Source organism: Opisthocomus hoazin, chromosome 6 (genome assembly GCF_030867145.1).
Source record: "Opisthocomus hoazin isolate bOpiHoa1 chromosome 6, bOpiHoa1.hap1, whole genome shotgun sequence".
NCBI lineage: Eukaryota > Metazoa > Chordata > Aves > Opisthocomiformes > Opisthocomidae > Opisthocomus > Opisthocomus hoazin.
The window spans coordinates 19,410,273-19,437,777 of record NC_134419.1 but is presented as its reverse complement, the minus strand read 5'-3'; the positions used below and the strand labels follow the sequence as shown (position 1 = coordinate 19,437,777).

Here is a 27,505-nt window from a genome sequence, read left to right as displayed (position 1 = left end):
TAATGAGGGGAGTGTTAGACTCTGGAGCTTCCCCCCACCCTTTAACACATCAGCTTCATATTAGCAATATTTATTATCTAGAAGGGTGACTCAGTGTCAGCTGTTTTCAATTTTTGCTTATAGGACCCCGGAGAAAAATGTATATCTAAGTAACAGTTTACATTTTCATTTCTATATTTTATTGCAGTGGAGCTGGTCACAATACCATAGTAACAGTTGCTTTGCAGATTCACTTTTGACAGCATTTGATTCTTTGCCATAGTGGAGGTGGTTAAAAGGCTTGCTCGTGGTAAGAACTGGTAAACCTGCAATTCTGCATAATTAACTGCTATTATTTTGGTGAAATAATTTAAGGAGAATACATTTGTCTTTGTTTAAAGAAAGCCAAATATTTACAAAAATAAGTAAAAAAAATATTCAGTGCATTATTTTGCTTCAGGACTTGCTTCATACATAATGTGTATGCATATTATATTCAACAGCATGTGCAATGTGTTAAGACAATTTTACAGCTTCTACAGCTGTTCACCACATGTGTGGCAGCATGGGGAAAACAAGTATGAGCTAAGAATGCTCCCCAGCTTATGCCCCTATGAGAGATGTATATAGTTACAGTAAAAAATGTGCATGTATAGGCGTTGTTAACGAAATGCTAATAGCTACCAAGGACTATGTTTTGAGTAGTACAACAAACCTGTATTTCAAAAACTACATGTAGAACAAGAAAATTCAACTCCACTGCTGAATATGTTGGCTTGGACTTTTTCTTACTCACAGAAATTCAGCAAATAGACAAAACCCAAAATGGACTTTAGTTTTACTACTTAGGATAGGAATTACTCTCAAACATTATCTACATTTCTTGTAGTTAGAAAAGAGAGTGACCCAGTCGTATGTTTTGTCTGTCTTTTGTTAACTTGATCTAACAGATGCTAACTCCCCTGTTATATCTGCCTCACATGTACAGGTATGGATAGGCAAGGTTCCAGATGTAATGGAAGAGTCATTTGTGTTTTGTTTGAGAGGAGAAAGAGGACTGGGGAGAAGGATTCTACGATCCCTTCATGGACAGTCAGTGAAGTTCTCCCTAGCAGAGGGCCAGTACAAAGCGTGGACACCACATGGAGTATAAGTAGGAATAAAGAGGAGCAGAGCAGTACATGAAAGCTGTTTCTCTGCATTGGCAAAGATTTCAACCCTAAGAAGCAGAGATCTAAAATGATTTTGTGAATTTGAATTCACTGTGAGTGTGAAGATCTTCGAAGAGTATCAGATGCATCTATTTGGCAGGCAGCAATGTTAATGCTGTCAGTGCCCTGCAGTACCTTGTCTGTACGTTTCTCTGGCCCATGTGGGTCCCTATAGAGCAGTTAGACTAAAATTGTGTCCTGTGAGGTATCTGGGATATGCCTATTTCAGCATTTTCTGTTGGATCAGGAGTGGGCTTTGGAAATGAACTTCCTGGTCATTCCCACTTTGGTTCGCAAGATGGTTTGCAGTGTCAGAGTACACCAACGGGATTCCTCCCGGGTGAAATTAAACTGTGACCCAGGACCTAGCATGTGCCAACAACTAATGGACATGCAGTCCACACTGCAATTGGTTGGAAATAACTCCCCATAAACTGTGTGAAGTGTAGACACCAGCCCCTCAACACATGTGGTTTTGTTCTGTAGACCCCTTCGTGTTGTACTGTGCTAGTTGTTAACAGAGAGATACCCACAGTCTGATCATTAACACATCTTGCTCTTTTTAAAAACGTTTATGGGAATCTGTTCTTGTATCTCCTATTCCTTCTGGAATTAATCACTGTTCATTAACAAAGTGGTTGGTCTATTTCATGGGAGAAACAGGATGAGACAGATGGAGGCCAGCCAAAGTTCTTTAGCATGAGGTCTTTCTCACCATCATAGTGATAGTTTTGTGGCTCACGTATGAGGACGAATTTTCAATGTCATTAACTGTTCTGCTTCTGTTGCCTCTTAATATCAAAATATCTGGACGCCTAAATATATAGATATCTAAGGAACATGAAAAAATGTGTTCTTTTTACCTGTGAGATAATAAAGAGCTCTCCGATTTATAGGTTTCCCTGTCTGTCTGCGTGTACGTGGATGTATCAGTGTATTTTTTAGAGCAGGTAAATGTTATCCTTCTATGTTTTAAAAAGAGTATGTTGTATAGAAATTGTTTGTGGATTTTTTTCTTTTCTTTTTTATTTTTTTCCCCAAAGAGCAATTGAATGAAACAAATGAAGTATCAGAGAGAAAATACAAGCACATAATGTTTGTTTCTTAGTAATTTTGATCTCTTACATCCTATGCAAGTTGAATTTTGTAGGTACCTTTTGGCTAGTTCAGAAAAGCATGAATTTTTCCGTATGAGCTGTGAAACCTCCTGTAGATCTATATTGCTATGGTGGACGCCTACCATGCCAGCCTGTAAATACCTCAGCAAAAAGATTTTGGTGCAGATGGAACTCCCAGTCCTCAAGATAAAGTTAATACTTAAGGCAATAGCAAAATTGAAAGACCTGAATAGCAAATTAACCGGATACATAAATTTATGATCTCTGCTAAAAGTATAACTTGCCTTTGATTGTTTCTTTTTGTCCATGGTTTTCAACAGCTCTGAGTGTGCAATTTTGTTGTCTGTCTGATAAAGTTCAGATGGTTTAACAGATGCACAGCTCACACGTGGTGAGTGTGAGCAACCTGTTTTGTACAAAATGTTCTTGGCCCTGTGATATAGCGGGGCCTGGACTGTCCCTGCTTTTAAGCAATTTCCACGTGATAACACTGGGGGCATGGGCTCTGACGTACTTCGTTTACGGATGTCCTTCAGCTCTTTATCACCTTCATATTTGACATTGCCAGTTCTGTGGAAGAAATAATTCAGAAATACATAAAATTCTTGTTAAATGGTGCAAGGCAGGGAATGTTAGTGGGTTACAACAAGCAGCTGTGAGAATTACCAAGGCTTGTGTTTGGGCCCTTAGTGAGGATTATTAATGAAAGTACAGCTGGGTGAATATACTCCGGACTGCTTGTGAACTGGTGTTTCACATTTTTTGTCTTTGCATCTGTGCTATGATTGGTGGTGTTGCTGAGTTTGTTTCAAGGTGCTTTCAGCTGCTTTCAGCTTATCGGCGTGGACTTCTATGTTGAAAGATTGTCTTTCTCCACAAGTTCTATTCTCACTAATTGATCAAGAGACTCAAGAATTGGAAAGACCAATCTTTTCTCTGAAGATTTGGTAAAGAAGCAGATAGGAGGTTGGGTTGTTTTTCATCCTCTTTCTCTCTTTTCTCAAGACCTCTCTTGATCTTTTCTGTGTATGCAAAGGAAAAAGAAACTTCCACTTGGCTTTTTTAGTGTGTGAATGGCAACAAAGAATAGATTTTGATAGCAATTCACACACATCTAAGCTAAATAATTGATACTTTATGAATCAATGCACGACATGAAAGCCTTCCAGCTTTATGTGTCTAATTTAAGTGTAAACCCTTCAAATAGTATACGTATGCACTGATCTTATATCTCCACTCAGACTCAACGAAGGACAGTTAAGACTGATAGGTCACATTCTCTGGCACATCTGTTATTGTAATTCCAAGGATGATGAACTAACACATGGGAAAAACAAAAAAATATCTGACATAAGGCATTAATTAGTAGCAGCCTAAAGCAAAATAAGGAATGTAGCATATTACAGATCACTTGGAGGGATGAAATTGAGATCCAGTGCTTGCAAAAAGACTCTAACTCTTCTACACGTACATAAAGACTACTGAATATGTCCTCTGAAATAGTTAACACGGCACAGTATATGTGAAGGAAAAACTTTTACATTCATTCATAATTCCAGCTAGATCTAAACTGTAAGTTACATAGGAAACTACTAAATTAAGCACTTTCACACATATACTTTGTAGTAGTATTGGTACATTCCATTGCAAAAGAAAATTAAAGGTGTGTTCTCCAGGAGCAGTTCTAAACCTGAGCACAGAGCAGCAGCGCAGAATTCCTTCCTTGAGCTTTTGGAGTTCAAACAAGAAATAAAGTGGAGTCTGGGCAATACATTACTCAGTAATTCCCAAATTCAGAAATTTTTGCCACAGGTTGGTATTTAAGTTCATATAGCTAGTAGGTTTAAATGGGTGACTTGTCTTTGTGGGAGAGCAATTTTGGAAACAAACTGTATACTAAAGAGAGATTCATTTTATGGTTCTGCTTCAAAATGTGATTACCTAAATTCAGCTCACAAAACATCATACTGTATCACCTTATAAACATCTCATGACCTCCTCATCCTCAAGCTCCTTTGCAAACAGACTGATGACAAAACTGTAGCTTTGTTGAATAAAATAAGGACTTGCAATTTCTGTTTTGTTTGTTTGGTTGGGTTTTGTGGGGGGTTTTTGTTAGGTTTTTTTTTACTTCCCATGAAATGTTCTCATTTCACTGGGATTTATAGCTACATTCTGAACAGCTAGCCAATTTATTTATTTTGGGACAGAAATGTAGCTTAAGCAGTCTTATTTCAGGCATTTTTACTGTGCTGGATGAAATTTACTTTATGAAAGATAATGGCTATGTATCTAGCTGCTTGATTTTTGGCTCCACTTCATCTGTGAGGCAGGCTGTACTTGAATCTGCTTCCATTTCTATGTTGTGACCCAGCAGATCGTGTCCTTGCAACCAAATCAGATTGGGAAGGGAAGAAAAAGAGAAAAACAAATCAACAAAAGATCAAAAGGCCAAAAAGAAAATATCCAACTCACATAACTAATACAATGTGTCAAGCTTCAATGCTCCATTACTTTGTCATGCGTTCCTTTCTTTCACTTACCTTTGCTAACTGAAGATGTTAGCTCTCTATGCAGCAGCTTTGTCTTGACGTTTTCCAGCAAAACATTTGGCATCCGGTGGATATTCTATAAATAAAAAAAAAATTAACGTAATTAGGCCATTGTATACATGAGAAGATTTTAGCCTGTGATATTTACATCTTGGCTGCAAAGAATTACACCCATAGTGTGGTCTTGAAACCACAAGCATGCAGTATAAAGTTCAAAACAGAATACAGAAGTTTGGGACCTGATCCTGTAAACCACGTCTGATTTTAGTCATATGTATAATCCCGTATTTTAAGTATTAATGAGGGTGAATAGGAGTTATTTAATATGTGGGCTTGAATCTGAAAGTATGTGTATATGTTATTTATTAAATGTTTTTTTTATATGACTGAGTTCTAGGTGTGTTATGATCAAATGTAAAGAGAATAGCCCAGAACTGAAGAGTTTAAAGTCACCTATTGACTTCTGCCTATTTGATTAGATTTTGGATTGGGCTCTAAACAGACAACGTGCAGTATGAGGAATGGGATCCAGACATAAAGAAGCGATTGAGCAGTGCAGGTATGCTAGTTCCACATTTTCTTGTTTGATCTTTTGTTGATTTTTCCCTTCTCTCATACAATCTCTCTTTCTTTCCTCCCTCTTCTGGTCTGTTGTGTTTGCACTTGTTAGGTTGAGGGCTTATAAACAGCTTATCAGAAAAATGCTGGAAGGAGGGTAAGGGGCATATCAGAGTCAGTAAAAGAGGACTGCTGGATACAGGGGAGCCTGTGCAAGGCAGGTAAGAATGGGAGGCACAAAGGGGATGGTTAGTCATGCTGGAGAGTTTTGGTCTTTTTCCTTCCTTTTTAAAATCTGAAATCTTTAAGAATGTGTTATTTGAATTGGATATGTAGCATCAGTTTTGAGATCAAAACCCATGGTACCTTCCAGGATTGGGTCCTATATGACGTATCTGTGTTTGGAATTATTCCAGATTTGCTGCTGCACTTGAAATTCATTCCCTGCCTTAATCCAAAGTAACTTTCAAGAGTAGACAAGCCTAACAGTTCAACGCTAACATTTACTTACCTTTGGCAAAAGTTTTAGGTGTTCGAGGAATGCAGGATCATTCAGTAAGGAATGTAGAATTTTACCTCATTAGCTTGTATTAATGAGTTATTTCCTAAGAAGCTTTTAATAGCTTATTTTTATTAACCGAACTTTCATAATAAAGATTGTATGGGTAGAGTCATATAAGTGTAATGATGAAATTATTGCAGCATAACAACCCACACCTAGTCAGCAACCTACGGCTAAGGCTTTTACACCCTTCCTTTCCCTGCCTCCAGCTGCACAATAAAACACTTCAGCTTAAACCACAAAGTTAATTTTAAATAATAGCATTTTACCTCAGAGAAGGACAGAATGGGTGACCTGGGCAATAACTGCACTCATCTGAACGTACTCCTTGTGCTTGATCCCAATTCCAAACCAGTCTTATGTACAAGATATCCTTGCAGGATGCCTATTCATCCATTCCTTTTTTGAAATTTAGTGAATTAGGATATTTACTCTTTTCTGGACTTTCAAAACTACCAATGCTTCTTTAGCATTTCAAGAGCATGGCTGCTGGCCTGTTTTCTGGACCCAAGATTACAGAACCTGTGTTGACAATGTAAAACATGATCTATAAATTTAAAGACAAACACTCAAACAGTTCTTAGAAGAGTGTGGTCCTTCCTCCTTTGATTAAAATAAAATATTTTTTTTTAATGCTATAGTGGCTGGGACAATCTTTTAGCCTTGAAAAGATTCTAGACACTGTATGAAGTAAGACAGAGTTTTGTGAGAATGTCTGAGAATAATCTCTGTGACATTGAAATACTTTATGACAAGAAAACATTTTCATACTAAGTTTCTCATCTATGGAAGTCTGTGCTTTCAGGATTAGAATCTCCAAGTCAATTTGAGAATAAACATTTTGCAGAGCTATTGTACCCTACATTTCTTTTGGTGAGTGAAGTACTTTTATATAGTGCTATAAATAGGCAACTGATCATCAGATGCCTACATCCTGCAGCAACTATTTAAAGCCCACTTGTACTTGTGGCAGTGGCTTCATCGTAAGAATATGTTCATTAACAGGAGATATAGTCAGTGCTGTACCAACTACAGCATGTAGTCCCTAGCTCCATGTTTAGTCCCAAGGCCCCAGTCTATCATCATTACAGAAGGCAAAGAGGATTCTGTGTTTCTTAAAACTGTGGAAATTACCCAGGCAACAATGTTTTTAGCATGGTAAGGTTTTGAGAATAAGTGGACTCGAATTCTGTTGTTAAACTTCAATGTGTTAAAAAATGTTAGTTTATGTGAAATTTGATTTCACAATAAGTTGAATGCTGTGACTTTTGTTCAATAAATCAGCTCTGGCTAACTATAGATAACACCGTATGATCTTCAGTAGTGTTTGCTTAAAATTATGTGCTTGAAGTTATTTGTTGAATCAGTGGTAAATGTGCTAAACTGAGCTCCTTGCGGGATATCTTGTGTTGGGCACTCAAGAACCTGGCTGATGCCAAGGTTGTTAGGCTCATGTAAACCCAGAGTTACATGGGGATGTGTCCGTACCTTACAACAGAGTGTGATGTGAAGACCTTTGGCTTAGGGCTGATGAAGGCTGGTATATGTATGCCACTCTATTACTGTAAAGATCCAAAATAATACGAAGAAAGGCCGAGAGAGTTGGGGTTGTTCAGCCTGGAGAAGAGAAGGCTTCAAGGAGACCTATAGCAGCCTTCCAGTACCTGAACAGGGCCTACAAGAAAGCTGGAGAGGGACTTTTTACAAGGATGTAGTGATAGGACAAGGGGTAATGGCTTTAAACTAAAAGAGGGCAGATTTAGATTAGATATATGAAAGAAATTCTTTACAATGAGGGTGTTGAGGCACTGGCACAGGCTGCCCAGAGAGGTGGTAGATGCCCTATCCCTGGAAACGTTCAAGGCAAGGTTGGATGGGGCTCTGAGCGATCTGATGTAGTTGAAGATGTCCCTGCTCATTGCAGGGGGGTTGGAACAGATGACCTTTAAAGGTCCCTTCCAACCCACACTATCATTCTATGATTCTATGACTGATTCTATGAATATAGAATGGTGTCCAAGTTAATTAGCCCTGTCCCTGTGAAGGAGTAGTTAGTTCAGGTTGGATGCCATTTTAATGGATTGATGCTGCTTCTGGCTTGGGTGACGTGAACTCAGCTGACTCTTCCATGAAGGTTAGAGCTTTGTGACCATAATGTGAAGTTAGTAATTGAAGCTGGCCCTTAATTTAGTGTGAGTAGTAAATGAATAGTTGGTATCCACAGAAGTACCTCTACCAAATTTCATGGGCCTGTGCAAATAAAAGTGTTGGTGCTAATGAGTCAAAATTGATGCTGCCTAAAAAAAAAAAGGAAAGGAGAAAAAAAAGAAATTAACTGCTAACTGATGTTAATAGTTTTAACTTGGTGCATAGTTTTTAAGAAAAGAATTGACATTTACTTAGGCTTAATTCTGTAGCACTCTGAAAACCTCTAAACCTCTTGCAAAAGTGAACTATCACAGCTTTCATTCGTCTTAGTGAGGATAATACATTACATTGCTGGATTGGGCCAATGCCTGCTAAGGGAAATAATCCTGCCCTGGACAGTAAGTTAATCACTAGATCAGCAAATACTTTAAAAAGTCTTGAAACTTTTTCAGACACCAAAGGAAGCGGTCTAAAGTCTGCACTGTGGTCACGGATGCTCAATACCTAACAGAGTTGGCTCCAAGGACAAGAATCAGTTCTTCAACATCAGTGAAAATGGTGAACATAATTTGGCTGGGGTCACGCCTGTGTACAAAGAATTTGATTTTGCCGAGACTTGTGCACACATTTGACTGCACACACTTGAACAGCTCTCATGCTGCTCATTTGAGTGAACCTAATCTGTTGAATTTAATCTTTGTGGGATCGGGACCTAAATGAGTATTTAAAATAAAAATAATTGGTTTGCTTAAGTTTCAATCCCGTTTTTAATCAGCACTCTGGAATTTCAGCTAGCGGAAATATAGTAGACACACAATATGCATTGAAATACATACGTTGTATTTAGTGCTGTAGAATATTAATTTTCTACTTTGTTGAAGGGACTTCCCCCACCTCCACATCCCTCTTGCAAAGATTTTGCATCCTACATATAGACTGAGAGCGATAAGAGAGGAGTATGTCATGCTCCAGCATGTGTAACTTTTCAAACACTAAAAATAAATCAAAAATTGTCTAAGTGGACTTGAGCTGCCAACAAGCAGTCCGAACTTGTATTTTACTTGTTTCTGCAGGTTTTATAAGCCTGTTCACTGAAATGTTTAATGTAGACTAGGTGCTTATTACAGCAACCTTTGATTGACTTGCTAGAGGTCTCATATGCAGATAATGAAGAAGTTTTGGGGCCTGGTCTTTGGGAGTGCCCAGTGCTCCAGAAGACCCAGCCGTTTCCTGATGTATGGTACGCACGGCAGAACTGTATGGGTAGGACTTGTCCAAAGAGGTGGAGGTCAAAATTAAGTGTAAGCGGCAGTGGATTATTCTAGGTTGGCAAACTGGCATTTCAAGAGTGGCGAAATTGTGTCTAAGCTCCCTGAACACACCTCTTGGGATGGTGTAAGAACTGGGCACTGACGACTCGGGGACAGACAGCCTGGCTGTTAACGAAGTCAAAAAGCAGTATAAAAGAATCGACTCCCCCTTTCCCTCCAGTAAGAAGGCAGATTAAACTAGTAAAACTTTGAAACATTCTGAAACTTCTCTGCGTTTCTCTGCATTGTCTCCACGCCTGTGCAGGAAAACTTGTTTGTCTGGACAATAACGGGATGAGGGCTCAATTTTGTGACGGGAGCTTTTCTGTGTTAATGTTTGCACAGCGCCAGTAGTGCTAAGAATCAAGGCGACGAGAACAGCGGGGCGGCACAAACGTGCCCTGGCAGTCTCCAGGGGCTCTCGGATACCCATGCCCCGCTCAGCCGTGCTGCAGGAGGCCTCACCCGCGGCGCGGCTCCCGTGGCGGGACCAGCGTTCGGCGGCCGGACACTGCCGGAACGGGAGCTCCGACAAGCTCAGCAGGGCGCTCCGTGCCGAACAACATCTGCTGTTCCTCGCTCATCAACGCAGCCTGCGCTCTCCCGGAGGGGCTGCAGCGCCCGCCGTGGGAGCACCACCAGACTTGGGGCCTCCTCGGCACCCGCGCCGGGGGCCGCACCGCAGCGTGACACAGGCGCCGAGGTCACCGCTCACACTGCATCCCGCACTTAGCGCCCGAGACTGCGGCGCACGAGCCCGAACTGCGCGAGCCGGCCCGCTACGCCAGCGGCCGGGCGTGTTTTCTAACGCAGGTCATCTCCAGCCGCGGGGAGGGTGCCGCTGCCCGGGGCCGCCGGCTGGGAGTCCGTCGCCGGTGCGGCCCCGGCTCAGCGCTGCGGCTGCGCTGCCGCCGGGCCGTGCTCGCCGCCGGGCCGTGCTGATCACTGTGCCGGCGGCCTCGGGTGCGGCCCGCGGGCGCGCGGCGGGCTGAGGCGGGCGCGGGCGGCCGTCACGGCGCTGTCCCCGCCCCGCGCCCAATGGCGGCGCCGCCCCGCTTGGCCCGGCCCGCTCCGGCCCGCCCCGCCCCGCCCCGCCCCGCCGTGTGCGCCGCGCTGCCGCGCCATGGGGTTACTCGCGGGCTGGGGGCCGGGCGGGCGGCGGCGCGCCTCCTCCTTCGCCTCCTCCGCGCCGCCTCCTCCCCGCGCCGCGGGCCGGGCAGCAGCGGCCGGCGCTGAGCGGCCTCGGCGAGGGCTGCTCTCCCGTCCCCTCCCGGCCCGGCCGGCGCCGCACTGCCCATGGCGTAGCCGCGCTGCTGCGCGCCTGCCCCCGCGGGACGCGGCGTGGACAGACCCGCTGCCAGGTAGGTGCGGCGGCCGCCACCCGCAGCCCGTCGGCGGGCGGCCCGGGCCGGGCGGAGGCGCCGGGTGCCCCGCGGGGATGCGCCGGCCGTGGGGGCGGGCGCCCCGGGACGTGTCGCCCCGCGCGGGGCTGAGCGCGGGCGGCGGCGGGAGGGTCCCCGGGAGGGTCCCGGTCTGGCCCCCGCAGCGGCGGGACGGGCTGCGGGCGAGGGGAGCTGCCGGTGTGCTGGTGGCAGCGGTTCGCGCCGGGATGCGCGGTGCTGCCGGGCCGGCCGCTCACCGGCACCCGGCGAAGCCCTTTCCTGATGCCGCGGCGGGGCCGTCGTGCCCTCGGCCAGGCCGGCTGGGAGCTGCGCGCGGTTCTCGCGGAGCGGGAGCGACGTGTGCGGGGGTACCCGGGGTGACCGCTGCCCTGGGGCTTCCCCGTGGAGCTGCGGACCTGCGGGGCTCGCCGCTGTGCGTTTCGCGGGCTATGTGCGGGGTCGGGTCGCTGCAGCCCGCTGAGCGCACCTCTGCTAGCAAGAACATCGGTCTGCCATTAAAGCCAGGTGTGAATTAACTCCTGCAGCTTTCCCCAGTTACAGATGCGCTGCTGATTCCGAGTCACTGTCGCTGAGGTCAAACGGTGTGGCAGGTGACGCCTCCTGTCTTTTTCTAAAGAACAGACTTGAGGTGTAGCTGCGTCTGTGCCTGTGCCTTTTCGCCTTGCTGTGGATGTAACCAGGTGTATATCTACTTATGTCAGCTCTATTAAGCTGTGGCTGTTAAAATTTAATTGCCGTAATTTATTATTTTCTTCACAAATGCATGACCATCAGCACAGGTCAGGTTTGACAGAAACCTCTCGATAGGGGTTGTAACCTACTAGAGAGAGACTTGGATGAATGAGCGCCATGATTTTGTTCTAAGAAAGAAATTTTCCTGGTTGGGTCTGTATTTGTACCAAACTATGTATTTAATTACTTTGTTTGTTTGGATGAGGCCAAACAGGCTGATGCTAGACCCTGTCTGGGGAGAAAACCCCGAGCGAGAGAGCCGCCTGCTCTCTGGTTGTGGGACCAGTTAGGTTCGGCTCACAGTGACCTGGACCACTGTTGCTATCGTAGTCTCACATGGGAAAGACTTTAAAACCGCACATGTAGATATAACTTCTTCCAAAGACAGAAACTATTTGTTGGTCACTTCTTGCCAGGGATACTTTATTTCCCTTACAGTCCGCCCTTTTTCTGTGAATGCCAGGGACAACATGAGTTGGTGGCAGCGTTTTAATTAGCGCTGCACAGGTGTCCTGTCAAACTATTACCAGCAAGAGAGTTGGTGCAGTGTTAATGGAAGCTGCTTATTCATTTGAAGAGCTTCAGCTTAACCCATGAAAGCTTACAGGGCTTGAATTCTGGCTGAGGAGGAGCTGCTCTTGTTAGGACGCAGACCTGGGGCAACACCAACGACTGCAGCCGGTGACTGCAGCCGGTGCTCGGCGTTCCCGGCTAGCTGGGGGAGGAAGGGAGGGGCTGCTTGGAGGGGGGGCAGGTTGTTGGCTTCCTTCGGTGAAGAGTCCTTTACTCTGAAACTTGCTTCCCCCAATTGTTTGCTGTAGTCCAGCCTTGCTAAGCTTAAAGTGACACTTCAGATTTTTCTCTTCTGCCATGCTTTCTCTGTCTGGGGAGGTCGTGTTTGGTCATTGGTCCCAATGCACATTTTGCGTGTCCAGAGCCTCACCTTGGCAGAGTGTGTAGGTGATAACTACCATGGATGTGATCTCTTCTAAAAAGTAAGTTTCGATTTTTGTTCTCTGGCATGCAGGACATCTGTCAATGCCCCAGCGTCTTGACGCCTACCTCCAGGAACAGCGTTTGGAGTTAATTGAGAAGCCAGCAGGGGGAACACAAAACTTTCTGTCTTGGAAGTCTCGCTTCCTGCCACGGTTGCAGTTTGTTAAAACTTTGGGCCTATACGTTTGATAGTGTTTAGAAGATGAATGTCAATTTGCTTGAAATGAGCACGTTGTTCTTGATTGCTTGTTTATTAGTTTGCTCTAGCAGGCATGTCTCCTGCTCTCCTGAATGGAATTTTTGTCATACTAGCCAGAACTGAACTTGAAAAAAAAATTAGAGGTTTATTTCAGTGACATTTCTCTTTGAAGATGTTTTAGGTGGATTAATTAAACCCAAGAAATCATATTTTGAGTAATCCTGTAAAGTTTTAGGTAACGAGTGAGATACAGTAACAGTTTTACTGTAAAAATATCACATTATTGCATATAGAAATCTTGAGAGCTAAAGTTAAGTTGTAAAAAATTGTATTCTCACAAGAAACTATTCCTAGTATTGAGGGCTTTCTTAAGAGAGAGTATTTTTAGATATTCTCTTAGGTTTTAAAAAGTCATTACTAGCTTATTTTTGTAAAGGTCAACTGATGCTCCCAGCATGGGTCAATAATGATTATTCTTTTTGGTTTCTATTGGTGTAACAGTTGATTACATCTTTTGTGATCGGACTGCTGAATATAAAGGCTGTTGCCAAAGGAGGTTGTTTGGATGGCTTGCATTGACCCATATTGCTTTCTAGTCTGTGAAGTCTGGTGAAGCCAAGTGGCGAATACTTACGGTATGGGTGTACAAACAAACAGGGTGCTGAATGCTGAGTGAGCGGGAGTTTGCAGCAAGTCAGCTATTCCTGAGTCAGAGCCAGGGGACAGGCTCTTACCCTGCAGTAACTGTGAGGTACCTGGCTGCTTATACTTGGTGTTAAGCTGCCTTTCACTGATGGTGGGGTAAAAACATGTCTGGGAGCATTTGCTATGGAGTAGCCGATTTGCTACTTGTAAGTGAAAACAATTGTGTAGTCTCTTAGCATTAGATCTTGGACGAAGTGGAGACAAAATACGGTTCAACTGAAATTAACAGTCCCAGGTCGGGTTTAAAGGAAGAGATGTGAGCTGCTCTGGTTCTGGAATGGCACTGACTGCATGCCGAGTTATTAAATGAATATGAATTTTCCTCCCAGTGTTTCAGTGAGCAGGTATACATGTATTCCCATGGCCGCACAGTCTTCTCTAAGGGCACTGTCTGAAGTTGGCACATACTGAAGGTACAAAAAGAGGCCTGTTAAGTTCCATTGACCATCTCCCCCTTCCATCATTTTTCTGGAATTGCAAAACTTTCTGCTCTATATGGTTCTCTGAGATGAAGTACGTAGTTGGTAAAGTCAAAGTGAGATTTCCATTTTAATGTTATTTGAAAATAGGACTAAAGCTTTGCCTAATTTGTCTTGCAATTCTTTTGTTTGATATCTCCAATAATATTTGGCTAACATGACATGAATTACCAAGTCTTGGGCAATTTATGTAGATCTCGGAAGATACTCTGTGGGATACAGATTGCGAATATCTTTGCAATCTCATTACTTTTAATCTAGTTCCACAAAATATTTGCGTATTATAAATAGGCATTACTTTTATAGCAGTAATATTTGTGGTGATTAGCAGCGGTATGCTAGTTTCTAGCCACTTCATGAATAGAAGCATGTTTTTCCATAAAAACATACTAGCAAGGAAGTAGTGCAATTGGAATTGCTTTATCCATAACTGTGGATTCGCATTTTTATGTGCTGGCAGTCATCCAACGGAGCAGCATTTCTTGTGCTATTACAGCAACAATTAACTCTCTGATGGCCAAAATGAAACGGATGTACATGTCTTTGGAAGCCACTGAAAGAAGGATTTTCAAGCTGCTACTTAGTGTATGTCCCGTGTATTTTATTTCCACTCTGGTAAAATAGATTTTTTTTTAAAAAGAAAATCCTTTATTGAATGTCTAGATAGTCATATCTGTCAAATTTAGCGGAGAACACTTTATATATTGTCTTGTAAGTGTTATATTGTTGAATTGTACTGCGTACAAATAATTGTCTGGCAAAATATGCTAGTTTATGGTGTATTTAAAATGAAATAAAGGAATTTATTGAGGAAAATGTGAAAATCATTATTTCATATTCATTTTGTGAATAGTGAAATGAACTATATCTGTTTATTGTTAACAAATTTAATTCCATTATATTTAGCCCTTCTCTTTAATAGCCTGTCTTATTTCAATACACCAGTTGGCCAGGTTCAGATTTTTTTCTTTTTATGTTTATGTTGCACCATGTTGTAAGATTTTGGGAGTCAGCTGGAAAGGGCCCCTCTTTTACATAAGTTTAGTTGTGACCTTGCAAGAGACCTGTTTAGATTGCAGGAGAACAGCTTATCTAGAGGTCATGGGTCTGAAACAGGTTATTTATAGAGCTAACATGTATAGGTTGTTTTTCTGCACAGAAGGCGATAGGGGCTGTGATACATAAGGTATTGTTAATGATTCTGAAAAAGGATGGCAATTCGCTTATATTCTGATTTCCTTTGTAAGCATGGGCATTTTCTGTTGGAAATCAGAGTATGTTCATTGTGTGAGTCAGGGACAATAAAAAAAATCCCAAAGTATCCAGTGAGATCGCTGTGTAGTATAGATCTGCTGAATACAGGTGTTTCTTTGCCAAGAAGCTGGAAGTGGATTGAAGACTGGTATGTCCTCTTTTGTCTTAGATTTATAGAGGTAATTTATTAGACTATAGCTGCATTTCACACAGCGTGACCAAGAACTATGGTGGTATTTGATCACCCATGCAATACTTTGTTTTTGACAATGATTTGAGTGAAGCAAAATTGTCTTTTGATTTAAAAACCAGCTATTGTGTTATTTGAAAAGACGGGCCTTTTCTTATATTAAGGCTATTACGTTAATGGGCCAAGTCAGTCCTCCAGTATGTGCAGCTCATGTCACGTGATGGATTAATTCCCCCCTCCAGCCTTTAAAGTGACCAGTGTTTCTGAATACGTGTAGATCCGGTGACTTGCTTCACTCCAGTGATGAGGTGTACTGATTTCCTTCTGGTATATGAGACGCACAAATTGTTTATACAAATGTAGGAATTTATTGTGGCCTTCTGTCTCCCTAAACTTCTGTTCAAAGCTTTTTACAGTCTTCATGTGTACATTTAATACAAAATAATGAAAGGCAGGAAATTCTATATGGTATACAACTATATGGGAGTATATCGCTACTCTGAGTGGAACATGCAAGTGATGCGTATCTTGATCGAAACAAATCCTCATCCCAGTGCTTGTAAATGATATTTTTTAAAAAAGTTTTGCCTCAACCTGAGCGTGTTTCTCTGCCCAAGAAATTAAATTATGCTGGTTATTTGGCAGACAGTTAGGGAGAGTGTAGATTACTCCTACACAAAGGGAAGCTCCTTTTGACTTGTTCTTTTAACTGTGTGGCACTTCAAGGTCTTCCCTATTTGTGTGGGAGAAGTTTCCTATCTACAGATGTGCATCTGAAAATCTAGTGGCTAACAGCTAACTTCTGATAAACATGTTTGTCTTGAGTTCTTGTTTAGCAACCTGAAGAAATACAGGTGCCTTATTCTAGAGAGCAAAATTCAAAACACATTTCTTTTGTTGTGTTTTTTTGTTTTTCCAAAATGTGGTTTTGACAATGCATGTGGTTAACTTTAAAGTACCTAGTAGTTAATACTATTTAATACTTTAACCTGTTAATTTACATCTTGTAGTATCTTATGGCCAGTGGCAGTGGGGAGGACTGATTTGTATCACCTTATCCCAATTCCCCTGTTAATGGGAAATGCTGGTTTTCAATCCTGTTCAATTTACTGACCACTTTTCTTTCCTCCCCTCCCCCCCCCCCCCCCCCCCCAAAAGAGGATTGCATCCTTATGTAGCGAATTTATGCTTAATGCCATGGTCTTGCTTTTCATTGCTAGCACTTGTGAGTTTCTCTCAATTTACCCAGAGATTTTCAGGTATTTAGAGGCCATGGTTTCAAACCCACTTTTCTAAATGTATGGAGGTCACTTCGAGATTTTAAATCCAACAGATTGATTTAGCTTTTTTCCTGGTAGGAAGGTTCCAGCTAGAAGACTTCTAGATGCAGTTCTACGGTTTTGCAGTTTACTCTTGAAAAAATAACAGTATCAAGCATTCATTGACAGATTATGTGCTGAAATCTTTTACCCTGAGTGGAGGAAGCCTTGCTGAGTTGTTGGTAACCTTCAAACCTGCTGTGGCTGCTTCTCCACAAGGAGATGCCTTCCCTAGGGTTATATCTGTCTTGATAAGTACATTAGAACTGTTATCTGTTTAGTTTAGGTGTGCAATTAGAAACTGAGCCAAGTAAAACTTAAGATAAATGAAATTTGTGTGAGATTGTTGGCTGCTACTGTGTTTGTGAAGAGTAAGATAGTCCAGTGCCAGGAAGCCTATTCTGTTTCCAATTAGAAACCATAAAAAAATTAAATAATTAGGCCAAAGAAATTTAACTATGAGGAGGAAAGGTTGTAGAGATTTGTTTCATACAAATTATGGTCTTCTTGTTCAGCCAGAAGATTCCTATGCGCTAGAACTGGTTTTGTTTCAGGGTAAGCTTTGCAGAAGCAGCACATCCCATTTAAAAAACATGAGCCTGGTTCCTGTTAGTTGTGGTGAGATATTACTGGTTGAGTTCATTGGGAACCTGAGTTTTACTTAAATAGATTTGAGACTCATAGATTTCTTGGGCTGCCATGAAAACTTTAACCCAGTCTTTATGTATGTATGTCTCGAAGTCTCTGCTTTTTTCCTCCTTCTGCTACCTGGAAGTTCATCAGGAAGATGGCATGTAACTGTGCCACTGGCATTCTGTGAGAAGAGCAGTGGGAGTTTTCATCCATCTTCTGACTAGAAGACGGAAGCAGAACTGCTTAAAGTAGTGTTGTCTTTCTAGGCAGGTGTTGTTGGGGGACTGCTGTGGCCGTGTCGCGGTCCTGTTGGGAGTTTTTTGCTTGTGAAGGAATAGACTAACTGCGAGTTGCACAGAAAAGACATGGCTGAACCTGGTACTAGATTGCACATTGCTCGAGCCGCTGTAGCATGAGAACTGTGCAGCATCCCAACATCTTACTTTCTCCACTCGCCTTAGAGATGTTCTGATGTAGGATGTCCCTAAGGGCTCTATGTTAAAGTAGAAAAGTTCTGGTTTGGTAGTCAAGTAACACGTAGAGTGCCGGTCTTGTTAAACTCTGTCTTCTGTGCCACATGCCCTCCCTTCCATAGAGATTTGGGAACCTCTAGGAATTTCTGCTGCTCTCAAAAAGGAATCAGTTCCAGTCTCCTTCTTGTGGAAGAGCCTTGTGTACTCCTTCCACTGAAAGACTCCCGAATGCACTTCCTTCCCTTCCACCTACTGAGACCCTCCTACATCCTGAGCCCCTATGAGGCCGTTCTCTTGTTTACACTCGGGAAGCAAAACCTTGCCCCTCGGCCTGTCAAGATTCAGCTGCCTGCGTACCTCCCGGTGTTGGGGGGGGAGGTCCTGGGAGCGTACAGCAGAATGATTTTTGTCCTGTTCCTGTAAACTGTCTCTTTTGTGCTGTATTGTGCAATGATTATTCAGCTGAAACTTCCACAGTGTCTGGTGTTGTGTCTTTACTTTTCTGATCTAAACTCACAGCAGTTCAAGTCAGGTGATTAAAAAAAAAAATGTTGGGAAGCTGAAGGGAAAGCTGGTTATGAAAGGATGCTGAGAATAGACACTCTCATCCAAATCAGAGCTTCATGCCAGCTGTGGGCAAAATACGTGTCGGGTAACAAAACCAGCCTCGGTAAACTGTTACTAAAAAGATGTAATGGTTTCACATCTTTTATGGACTCATTCGTGCGTATTTTGTGGCTTCCTGTAATTTGGCAGGCTACATTGTAGTACATTAATAAGAAAATAAATAAACAAAATGTTAAAACAAAAGTCACATGGAGTAGAGGGGCACAATTGCTAAATGGCATAAAACATCTTCCCTTGGCACTTGTCCAGTTCCCATAGCCTTTAACTGTGACTTGTTGAAATGTCCCGTTACAAGCACAGCAGCATGTGAACTGCAGGACATCAGAGTTACTTTTTCCCTGGATTTTTGATATGTCAGGATTTTTAGTTTTATTACTGTTCATATATTCCCTGAAAATGAAATCACTTTGGTGTTTCTAAAACAGAATCTGTGTATGAATAAGTTACTGTTTTGAGTTCTGAATGATGGAACTTCATGTATATGCCTTGGACATAAGCATTAAAAAAATACTTACAGATTTTCAATTCCACATTGATATTTGCTAGCCCTGTTAGTCAGCTTTCTGACTTGTATGTGTGCAAGTCACACAGAAATGACAGAGGATAAATGTCCTCTAATAAAAAACAAATCTGCTGAAATGCATATTTAATAGGGGGAGGTTTATAAATTAACGCTTTCAAAAACTGTCCTATTCCTAAGTTTATAGAACTGCTTGCGTAGTTAACCATTTGTGATTTTTTTAATTGAGCTTGGGTGTACTTGATTAGAAATGATTGCGTTTTTTAGTGAATGCATGGAATGCACGTATTCATTGCATTCCCATAGGGAACCAACGGGGACAAATGGGAGAAAAACTGGTTAAATAAGTTAAATGGTTGCCATGAGTAAAACAAACAAACAAAAAGTGAAAAAGCTTTGGCTGTGAAGGCCTTCTTGGATGGCCTAGAAACTTGGGTTCACGTTGCTATGGCAAAACAACACAAAGGGACAGATCCCGCTGGCTTCGCTCAAGTATCCCCATTCACCTCGGTGGGACTTGTGATGTGACTTAGAGGAGGAGGATTTTTGGCTCACTTTGGTAGTGTTTGTTAGCAGTGTTGTAGAGAGCTGTGCAGCCTCTGGCACCGTGTATGGAAAGAGGAGGGGATTACCAGAGTCCGTGTTGATAAGGAGGAGGGGAAGTGGAAGTTATTCTTCAGGCAATAAAGGAAAAGGTTAGACAACAAGGAGGACAGAGTTAAGGCAAGGGAAGAACTTGTATGGGGAAGGTAGGTGGTGATTAAAGAAACAGATGGTGACTATTGGGGAAAAGGCTTAAGGGAACAGAAATAAAAAGGGAAAATAAAGCAATAAGAATCCAGTTCAGCAATAAATGTGGCAAATTCCTATGCTATAGAAGCCTTTCGTAGGAAACAGTAACACCCCCAGATCTGTGGCTGTGGCCGCCTGCAGGCATATATATTGCTAGATCAGGCTGTGCGGAGAAGCTTTGAAAAAGCAGGCAAAAATAGATTTGCCAGAAAAGTGGGTAAAATTTGAAGCTATGGAGACCACTGATCTCAAGAAGAGTAGTATGTAATAGGTTTTTTGCTAGGAGTACAGAAACAGTCTGAGTAGAAAGGTGCTCAAATGTTCTGAAGACAGAGCTTCATCTTAGGGCTTAAACTTGGTCATTTTAATTTGTAGTTCTTCCAGCACTTCAGAGCAGAGTCCTGTCCCCTTTTTGGAGAGCAGTAAGCAGGCATGGGCATGGACATCTTTCTGCCAGTGGCAGAAGAGCGCAGAATGTGATTTCTCAGTAATAAGCCATCCATAGATCACAGAGCCTTATGTCCTGGTGTCTCCCAGTGAGGGCTGGGAAATCCTTAGTGGAAAGGTGTGGTTTTTAAGAATAAGCAGCATGCTTCTAACTTCTGAATTCTTTGGTTGTGTTGTAGTATTAAAGGTGACCTTGTAGTTCAAACATGCTTCTAACTTCTGAATTCTTTGGTTGTGTTGTAGTATTAAAGGTGACCTTGTAGTTCAAAGGAGAGCTTTAAAAAATCCACGAAAGACTGGAATTCGGAGGAAGACCAGTAGCAGATTTCTTAAAAAAAACCAAACAAACAAACAAAAAACACAAAAAACCAAACAATAGAATTTCGGTTATTGAAAGGTAGAGAGTTAACAGTAGTGTACTGAAGTGATTTGTGTTTTGTCTTTACTGCTGCTGGTTCTAATAAAGTCAGATTCTTTTAAATGCCGTTGAGTTAAGGAGTGTTTGTTGTCCTCTAGCTTAGAGTAGCAATGAGATCTGTCCTTCGCGTCCCAGTGTCCTCCAAAAGCATCGTATTTTTCACTGGTTCTAGCTAAGCTTTATGCATTAAAATTCTCACAGACATTAGAGGCTCTTACTTTAAACCCAAGTTACAGCCTCATACTTCCTCCTCTACTTGTCCTCAGGTACTTCAAAATGTGTTCTCTCCCCCTTCCACTCCCCTAGTCTTCTTTCAAACCTGATAAAATCTGGTCGTTGTAAGATTCTTCCTGAGGTTCCCAGTAGCACTCATTCCTGATTGCATCTGCAGAATGATAGTTCTCAATGAAACAGGCTCTTTTGTGCTTTTTAGACCCTCACTTTTATCAGGACTGGTGGCCTTTACAACAGCAAACTTCAGTGAAAATGACCCCAGCAGCCCGTCGCTCTTAATCGGAGTCTTCAGTGGCTCCGGCTGCAGATGCTGTCTTTTGCCAGCCTTTCTTGCAGCTTGTAGTAGTATAAAGCATTGGCATGGAAACGGTATGTTTAGTAAATCTGAAGCTCTCATGTCATCTTCTCTTCCTCATTGGGATTTTTTGGTTATACTTTTAATATGCCCTTTCATGACCTCAGTTACAAAAATAGCTACCCGGATATACCCCAAAGGAAGAGATGATTCTCTCGGAAATTTCTTTTGAATCTCAAATTGACTAGCAGTTGTGTTTACTTCTTGGATAAATAGTTTAGGTTCCTGATTGCTTTGCACAGCTTTCTTTTATTTCAGAGGAAAGGTTCCCCTGTTCTGTCGACTGCCTCAACTTTTCCTAGTTTGCAGGTTTCACATATTCTTCTAGTGACAGCAGGTTTCACACTGAAGTAAAATCTGGCATGTTTTGCACTACGGCTGAATTTTTCTCACGTGTTTTCCTATGTGTTTCTCTTTGGTACTGTCAGATGGTCAGATAATAGCTTCATGGCTGACTTCTGTCACAAGTGAGGATGACCAGATTTTCCAAAATACTGTCAAATTGCCTGCAGAGTAGATTTATTCTTAAATGAATTCTTAGTAGCATTTTTGTCTGTGCTTTTTGACTTGAATTGCTGCTGTGTAGCTGGCAGTTTGGATATCATCTGTCCTAAATTCATGAAACTCGCTGTTGGTTTGTCACCTTTTCACATTGTCTTTCAAGGTTTGAAACTTGCCCTCTGTTTTTAAGTTTGTGAATGCATATCTTCAAGCGAGCCCTTTCTTTGGAAAGCTCTTCCTAATCTTCTGTTAAGTCTCCCTCATTCACCCTTCAGGAGCTGGCAGAATAGGAGCAGAAGCCTAGGGCTTTTCGACTGAGTGCTGCCTGCTCCAAGTGATACCTTGTAAAGGTTATTGGTCAGTGGGTTGCAGCAGGAATCAAATCACTCTTTCGGTTTTACGTACAGACGCAAATATGTAAGTATTCTCTCTCCCTTGTAAATCATCTTTTCCAAATCAAAGTCAGATCAAAACTTGGCCTTCTAACATACTCGGGTGGTTGGCACAGAATGGGATGCTCAGCTGCTCTCAGCAGCATCGCTTTATCTGCAGTTCTTTCCCTGTGCTCCCTATTTCTGCACAACTGTGTGCCTTATGAAAATGTCACTGAAGAAGGAGAGGTTTGTGCTTATGGAAGTGATCTAAGGAGTGTCTTGTGTTTTCCGATTTAGTGTATTACTGAGTGTATGCGCTGTAGTTGCTCTTCTGGTTTCTCTTATGTGTGGTGTTGTTGGTGAGTTACTGGTGTATAGCCATTTGAAGTTTCACAATGCTTATTCATTGCCTGCTTGCACATACGATGTCTTGCAGGACATTATGTTGGTCTTTTATAGCTAACACTGGCTAGAAACCTCATGGTTTGCTGTATTTCATCATTTTTCTTTATGGCAGCATTTAAAACTTGAGTTAGCAACCAAATACTCTCATTGAGTAGGTTTAGGTTTCTTTTCATCTAGAGAAGTAGCAACAAATGATTCCAGGTTACATTTGACTTCCCAAATGATGTTCAATATCTGTCATAAATTCTTAATGACTTGCTATTTTGGCACTAAACCTATTTGATTTGGATTTTCATGTTCAAAAATTTCTGTGTTAAAGGATTGTCCAACACTCTTGTCAACAATTTATTATTTCTGTTTAATAAAGGTTGGCCCTAATTTACCACAAAGCCCAGTATCCCTCAGGGATTTGAGGGTTTAGCTGTGTAACCTTACGCTCCAGGGGGAGATGAGAGGTATCTGAGAACTCACTGAACGCTTCCAGTAGGTTCAGGATGAATAATTTTTACAAGCCTTGTAAATGGCCCCAGGAAGCCATCATTTTCTGTGCTTTTCCTGTTTTGAGCTGTCTCCAGCATTGGTTTTGTGTGTGTGTGCGTTCATCCTTCTCCAGAACTTTTTTGTTTGCCTGAAGATGAACCCATCTTCTACAAAATGTTGTAGAAGAAATCTTTAGGTAAATCATGCTTGTTTGGGGTTTTAGGGTGGGCTCGTGCTGCTTTGTGAGGCTGTGTTGTTTGTCTTGTATTAACAACAGAAATTCATTGCAGTGTCTTGTTACCTCGGTTGTGTTGTGTGATGGTGTTGTGGTCTGACCCAACGCTGTTTTAAATGCATGGATCCTAGCAAACAGTGAAAAGAAGAGTTTGTGCCAGAGAATCTGTAAGCGATGAAACATTCAACCTCAGTAACAGTGATGTGTTTTAAGATAGAGTAAGCAAAATTGTACAAAACTGATGTTGTTACACGAATGTTATATAAGTAGGTATTTGTTTATTTCTCAGGACATTTTTTCTCCTAGATTAATTAATCCATATTCTTAAGTTCAGGGCCAGTTTTAAAAAGGACAGTGCATGGAAAATAACAAAAATGCACTTTGGGTTTTTTTGTGGCTAAGGCTATTTTAAGCATCCCAGGGTAGTCTCACAGGTTCTTAATTTTTGAGGCCAAGGTTTTAGGTTATTATGACTAAGTATTTTCATAGGCAGTGGCAGTCTCATGTAATTTAATTCTGATGGAAAAGAATCTTCAGTCTGGGATATCTAATAATATGTTAATTATACATAACTTTGTCAATAGCAGATAAAAAGATACCTTGATCTTGTTTACACTGTGCAAAGTGACACGTGTACCTCTTCAGAGCCAAGAATAAACTCCTTTTCCCCAGACGGAGCACTGGTAGGTAGCAGATAAAGGTTACTAGACTTACCATTTCTTTAGGGGTTTCCTTCATTCGCTACTGTTTCTAATGTTTCTAAGCCACTGCAAGGGAGGCAATGAGGAGGTACACAAGGGAAAGAACCAGTTACGGGATTTCAACCTGAAATACTGCGTGCCAAAAGTAAACAGGAAACAAAAGCGAATGTGCTTCTTCCATGGGATGCTGAGCTTGAAGGTGAACTGCGTGAAACCCCCTGTCGTGACGGATACCCAGCTCATTCCTTGCCCCATGCACTTCCATCCCACACAAGCGTGGCAGTGTCTGGGTGCTCGCACAGCCTGCGGAGCCGCTCCTGGGCTCTGCTGGGGGATCTGGGACCCTGCTGAGACCCGTCAAAGGTGCTGAGAGCTGGGTGCTGAGCCAAGGCTTTGCTGGGGGCCTTGGTCCTGGCCTCAGGCACCGACAGTCCTTTCTTGGTGGGTAGCCATGGCTCCCTGCGCACGGGGCAGCACTGTCTCTGTGGAATAACCCGTGGAGAAATTCCCCAGAGAAGTTTCTGGTGTTTTCCTTGTAGCTGGAGGAGTGCTCTCAGCAGGTATCCTGAAGTGCTGGTCTAGGTGCAGGTTTTCCTTCTGCAGACTTTTGGTCGTGCACAGCATGGCACATTCTGTGCAGCAGAGCCTAGCCCTGGTTTTCTCTGACTTTGAATTTCATTCCATCTTAATGTCAGCAAGAACCTTTTAAATGGTATTCGTGTTGTCACGGTTTAGATTTTGGTCCTGACTCAGCGTTTTGCTATCACTTAGCCCGGTGTTGGTTGTTTGTAATAGCTTGCATTGCTTTGTGGTGAGTGTGTGGTTGTGAAGGCACCATCTGTCATCTTCTGCTCCTGAAGGCTGGTAGCGAAGTAAAGTAGCTAAGATATTTATTTGATTGAATAAGATACCAACTTTCTGTTTTTTAATGCCGGCAGGTGTCCGTTGTATCGTCATTTACTTGTATAGCACATTTAAGTTGTGGTTCTGGCCTGGTATATCAGGTCTTGAAATCTCTTAAAAGAAGTATTCTGAACGGCCTTATATTTAGCGTCAAGTGGCCTTGAAAAGTTTTCAGAATTTGTAATACTGAGAAATGATGAGTTAAATTTATCATGTTACTCGTAAACCAGCTACAGCACATGTGAAACGTTTCTACATGGTATAATAAAGGTAGCAGCAGGTAAATAAACAACAGTTTGTATGTCCCAGAGAAGGTCTGAACACTTAAAATAAACATGTCTGAGGCTATGAGTATCAGTAGCAGGCTTCAGCAGGACCTCAGTATTAGCTGACAGAAAGGACCCTGGGATTTCACTGCCAAGTAGATCACAGCTTGGGCAATGGAGAATATGAAAGAGCAACAGCTGCAAAGAAGTGCTGAAATACAGGGAGGAAAGGGGACTAAGCTATCACTGCCTGGGGTGTCTGGCGATAGAAATTGTACTACTCTAGCAGTTCTTTAAGAAAGAATTGTTTCTCTTGTTACAGGAGAGGCAATTTTAAGTATCTGGTAACTTTTCTGTAAGTTATATTTATATTAAAATATATTTTTACTTCTTTCCGTAGGTAATTAGAACTCTGGAAGATTTCAAAACATACCACAAATTTCAAAGGAAGTAAATCTACATCAAGAGCTACAAAGGGAGTTGATTTGAGAAGATACAGCATTTGCAGAAATGTCTTCAGGTTGTGCGACTTCAGTGTTTGCTTTGATGATTTTGTGCTCTGCAGCTGCAGGTAGGTGGCACGATGTAAATGATGCATTCAGTGTAACTTATTGTATATCTTCAGAATTATTGATCAAAACCACCTTTTCATCCTGCAAAAATGTAGGTCAGCTGAAGTTTATATTTATGTCTATTTATGTTTATATTAAATAGGTTTATATAAAACTATTGTGATCATGAGTGCTGATATGGTAGTGTGACAGACAGTGCTGTTCCTGTAAGAGAGTCTTCTTGCACCTATGTTCCCTCTTAAAAATCATTAAAGAACTGCAGCAGTAACACGAACCATTTTGGTAATGTATGTATTTATATTTAAAAAGAGAATTGCATGGTGCATGTGTATTAATAAGGGGGAGGTTGCCAGGGAAGCCTTTGGGAGTGGAAGCAGGGTAGCTCTGCCAGCGTGGTGCTGAGGCTGAACTGTTAGCTGTGTCGAGAGGCTGGAATTACTGCCGCGAGTGCAGGGTTGTGCTGGTAAAGCACCTCAGCTAGGGTCTCCCTACAGAGAGGGGCTGAATGGTCTTACCGACTCAGCTCAAGGTGTGTAATCTGGAATTAAGTTCTGATTACTTAATTTATAAAAACAAATTCATGACAGAATTGCCAAAAACATAAGTACGAAGGTGTGTAATAGGTCACTGAGTCCATCCTTCCTCCCCTGTTGGGCTGAACCTCACCTTGGTCATTCCTGACAGTTGTCTAATCTGTGTTAAAGTTAGGTGTCAACAGTGATGGCAAACACCTTTTAATAACAGTTGTCAGTGTTCCTGAAAGTCTCAGAGGTTAGGAAGTTGCATTGCCGTTTATGGGGATTGTTCCTATCCCACGTTTTGTCCTAGATAGGGATTTTTAAAATGGTGTGTTGCAATAACTTGTGACAGAGAAAGGAAGAATCTGTAGAGTTCAAGTACCTAGCTTATATTGTAGTTTCTTCAAGTGCTGAAGTGATTCTTCTCAATATGTTTGTTTGTCAGAGTTCTTTCTGTGGTTACAAGGGGAAGCCTCCTCTTATGTGTCCACCTTGCATATGGCATGGGTCGTTGAAGAAGAGGCCAAGTGGATATACAGTCAGTCAAAATGAAGTAGTGGGAAAAGTGGACACTGGACAGATGGCTTGCTTAAATCCGAGATGTCCTCACTGTGGAAAAGATGACCAACTTTGGAAGAGACAGGGCTGAGCAATTAAATGTGTTACAATTTGGCTTCCTTTCATGGGCAGGATGGAAAATTATGTTGTTTCAAGCCCTCAAGCCTTGTGGGACTTTCTCTGGGGTTGACCTCCTGAAGGCATCCATCCAACATTAGTAACTTCGATTATTTAATGGGACATGATGCTAACATTTTGCAACAGTTTCATTACAGATGAACTTTCAGCAATACAGGCGTGTCTGAACGTGTCTGCGGCTTGAGCTGGGGGTATGAATGCTGCTCTTGGCTGAGAAGAGTGATTACTTGGAGCAAATCTGAATCGTTATAGATGTGTAAAACTCTGCTTTAAAAGAAAGTGCCAGTGTAGAAAATCAAAACTGTTTTAATTGATCACAACTAGAATTCCATTTTGCTGCTGAGGAGATTGCTTGCTTAAGAAGTCAGCTTACCTCCTAATGCCAGCTTTAACTAAAGCCCGCTAATTTAAAAGTGTTACCAAACGTAGCACTACTATTAGAAAGTTATTCAGTGTTCAGTAACCTTAGTGTGTCTGTTTCAAAGTTTATTGTGTTTTTTTTGGTTTTACTTCCCAATTCTGTGTTTTCTTCTGGCAGCTGTTCTTGAAACAAACTCCTAAAAAAACGCTATGGACTTGGATTTGATCAGATGCTTATTCATAAGTAGAGTCACGGAATGATTTTGGCTGGAAGGGACCT

At 42.1% G+C, this 27,505-nt stretch overlaps 1 protein-coding gene across 1 annotated transcript in view; it reads left to right on the top strand.

Moving 5' to 3' along the window:
• The first annotated feature begins 10,652 nt into the window (after positions 1-10,652).
• TGFBR3 (transforming growth factor beta receptor 3) overlaps positions 10,653-27,505 on the top strand; it is a 126,005-nt gene continuing 109,152 nt past the window's right edge. Inside the window, exons 1-2 of the mRNA XM_075424894.1 lie at positions 10,653-10,799; positions 25,480-25,650. Coding sequence (XP_075281009.1) covers positions 25,590-25,650 — 61 coding nt within the window. The 5' untranslated portion in view covers positions 10,653-10,799; positions 25,480-25,589. The remainder of the gene's footprint in view (positions 10,800-25,479; positions 25,651-27,505) is intronic.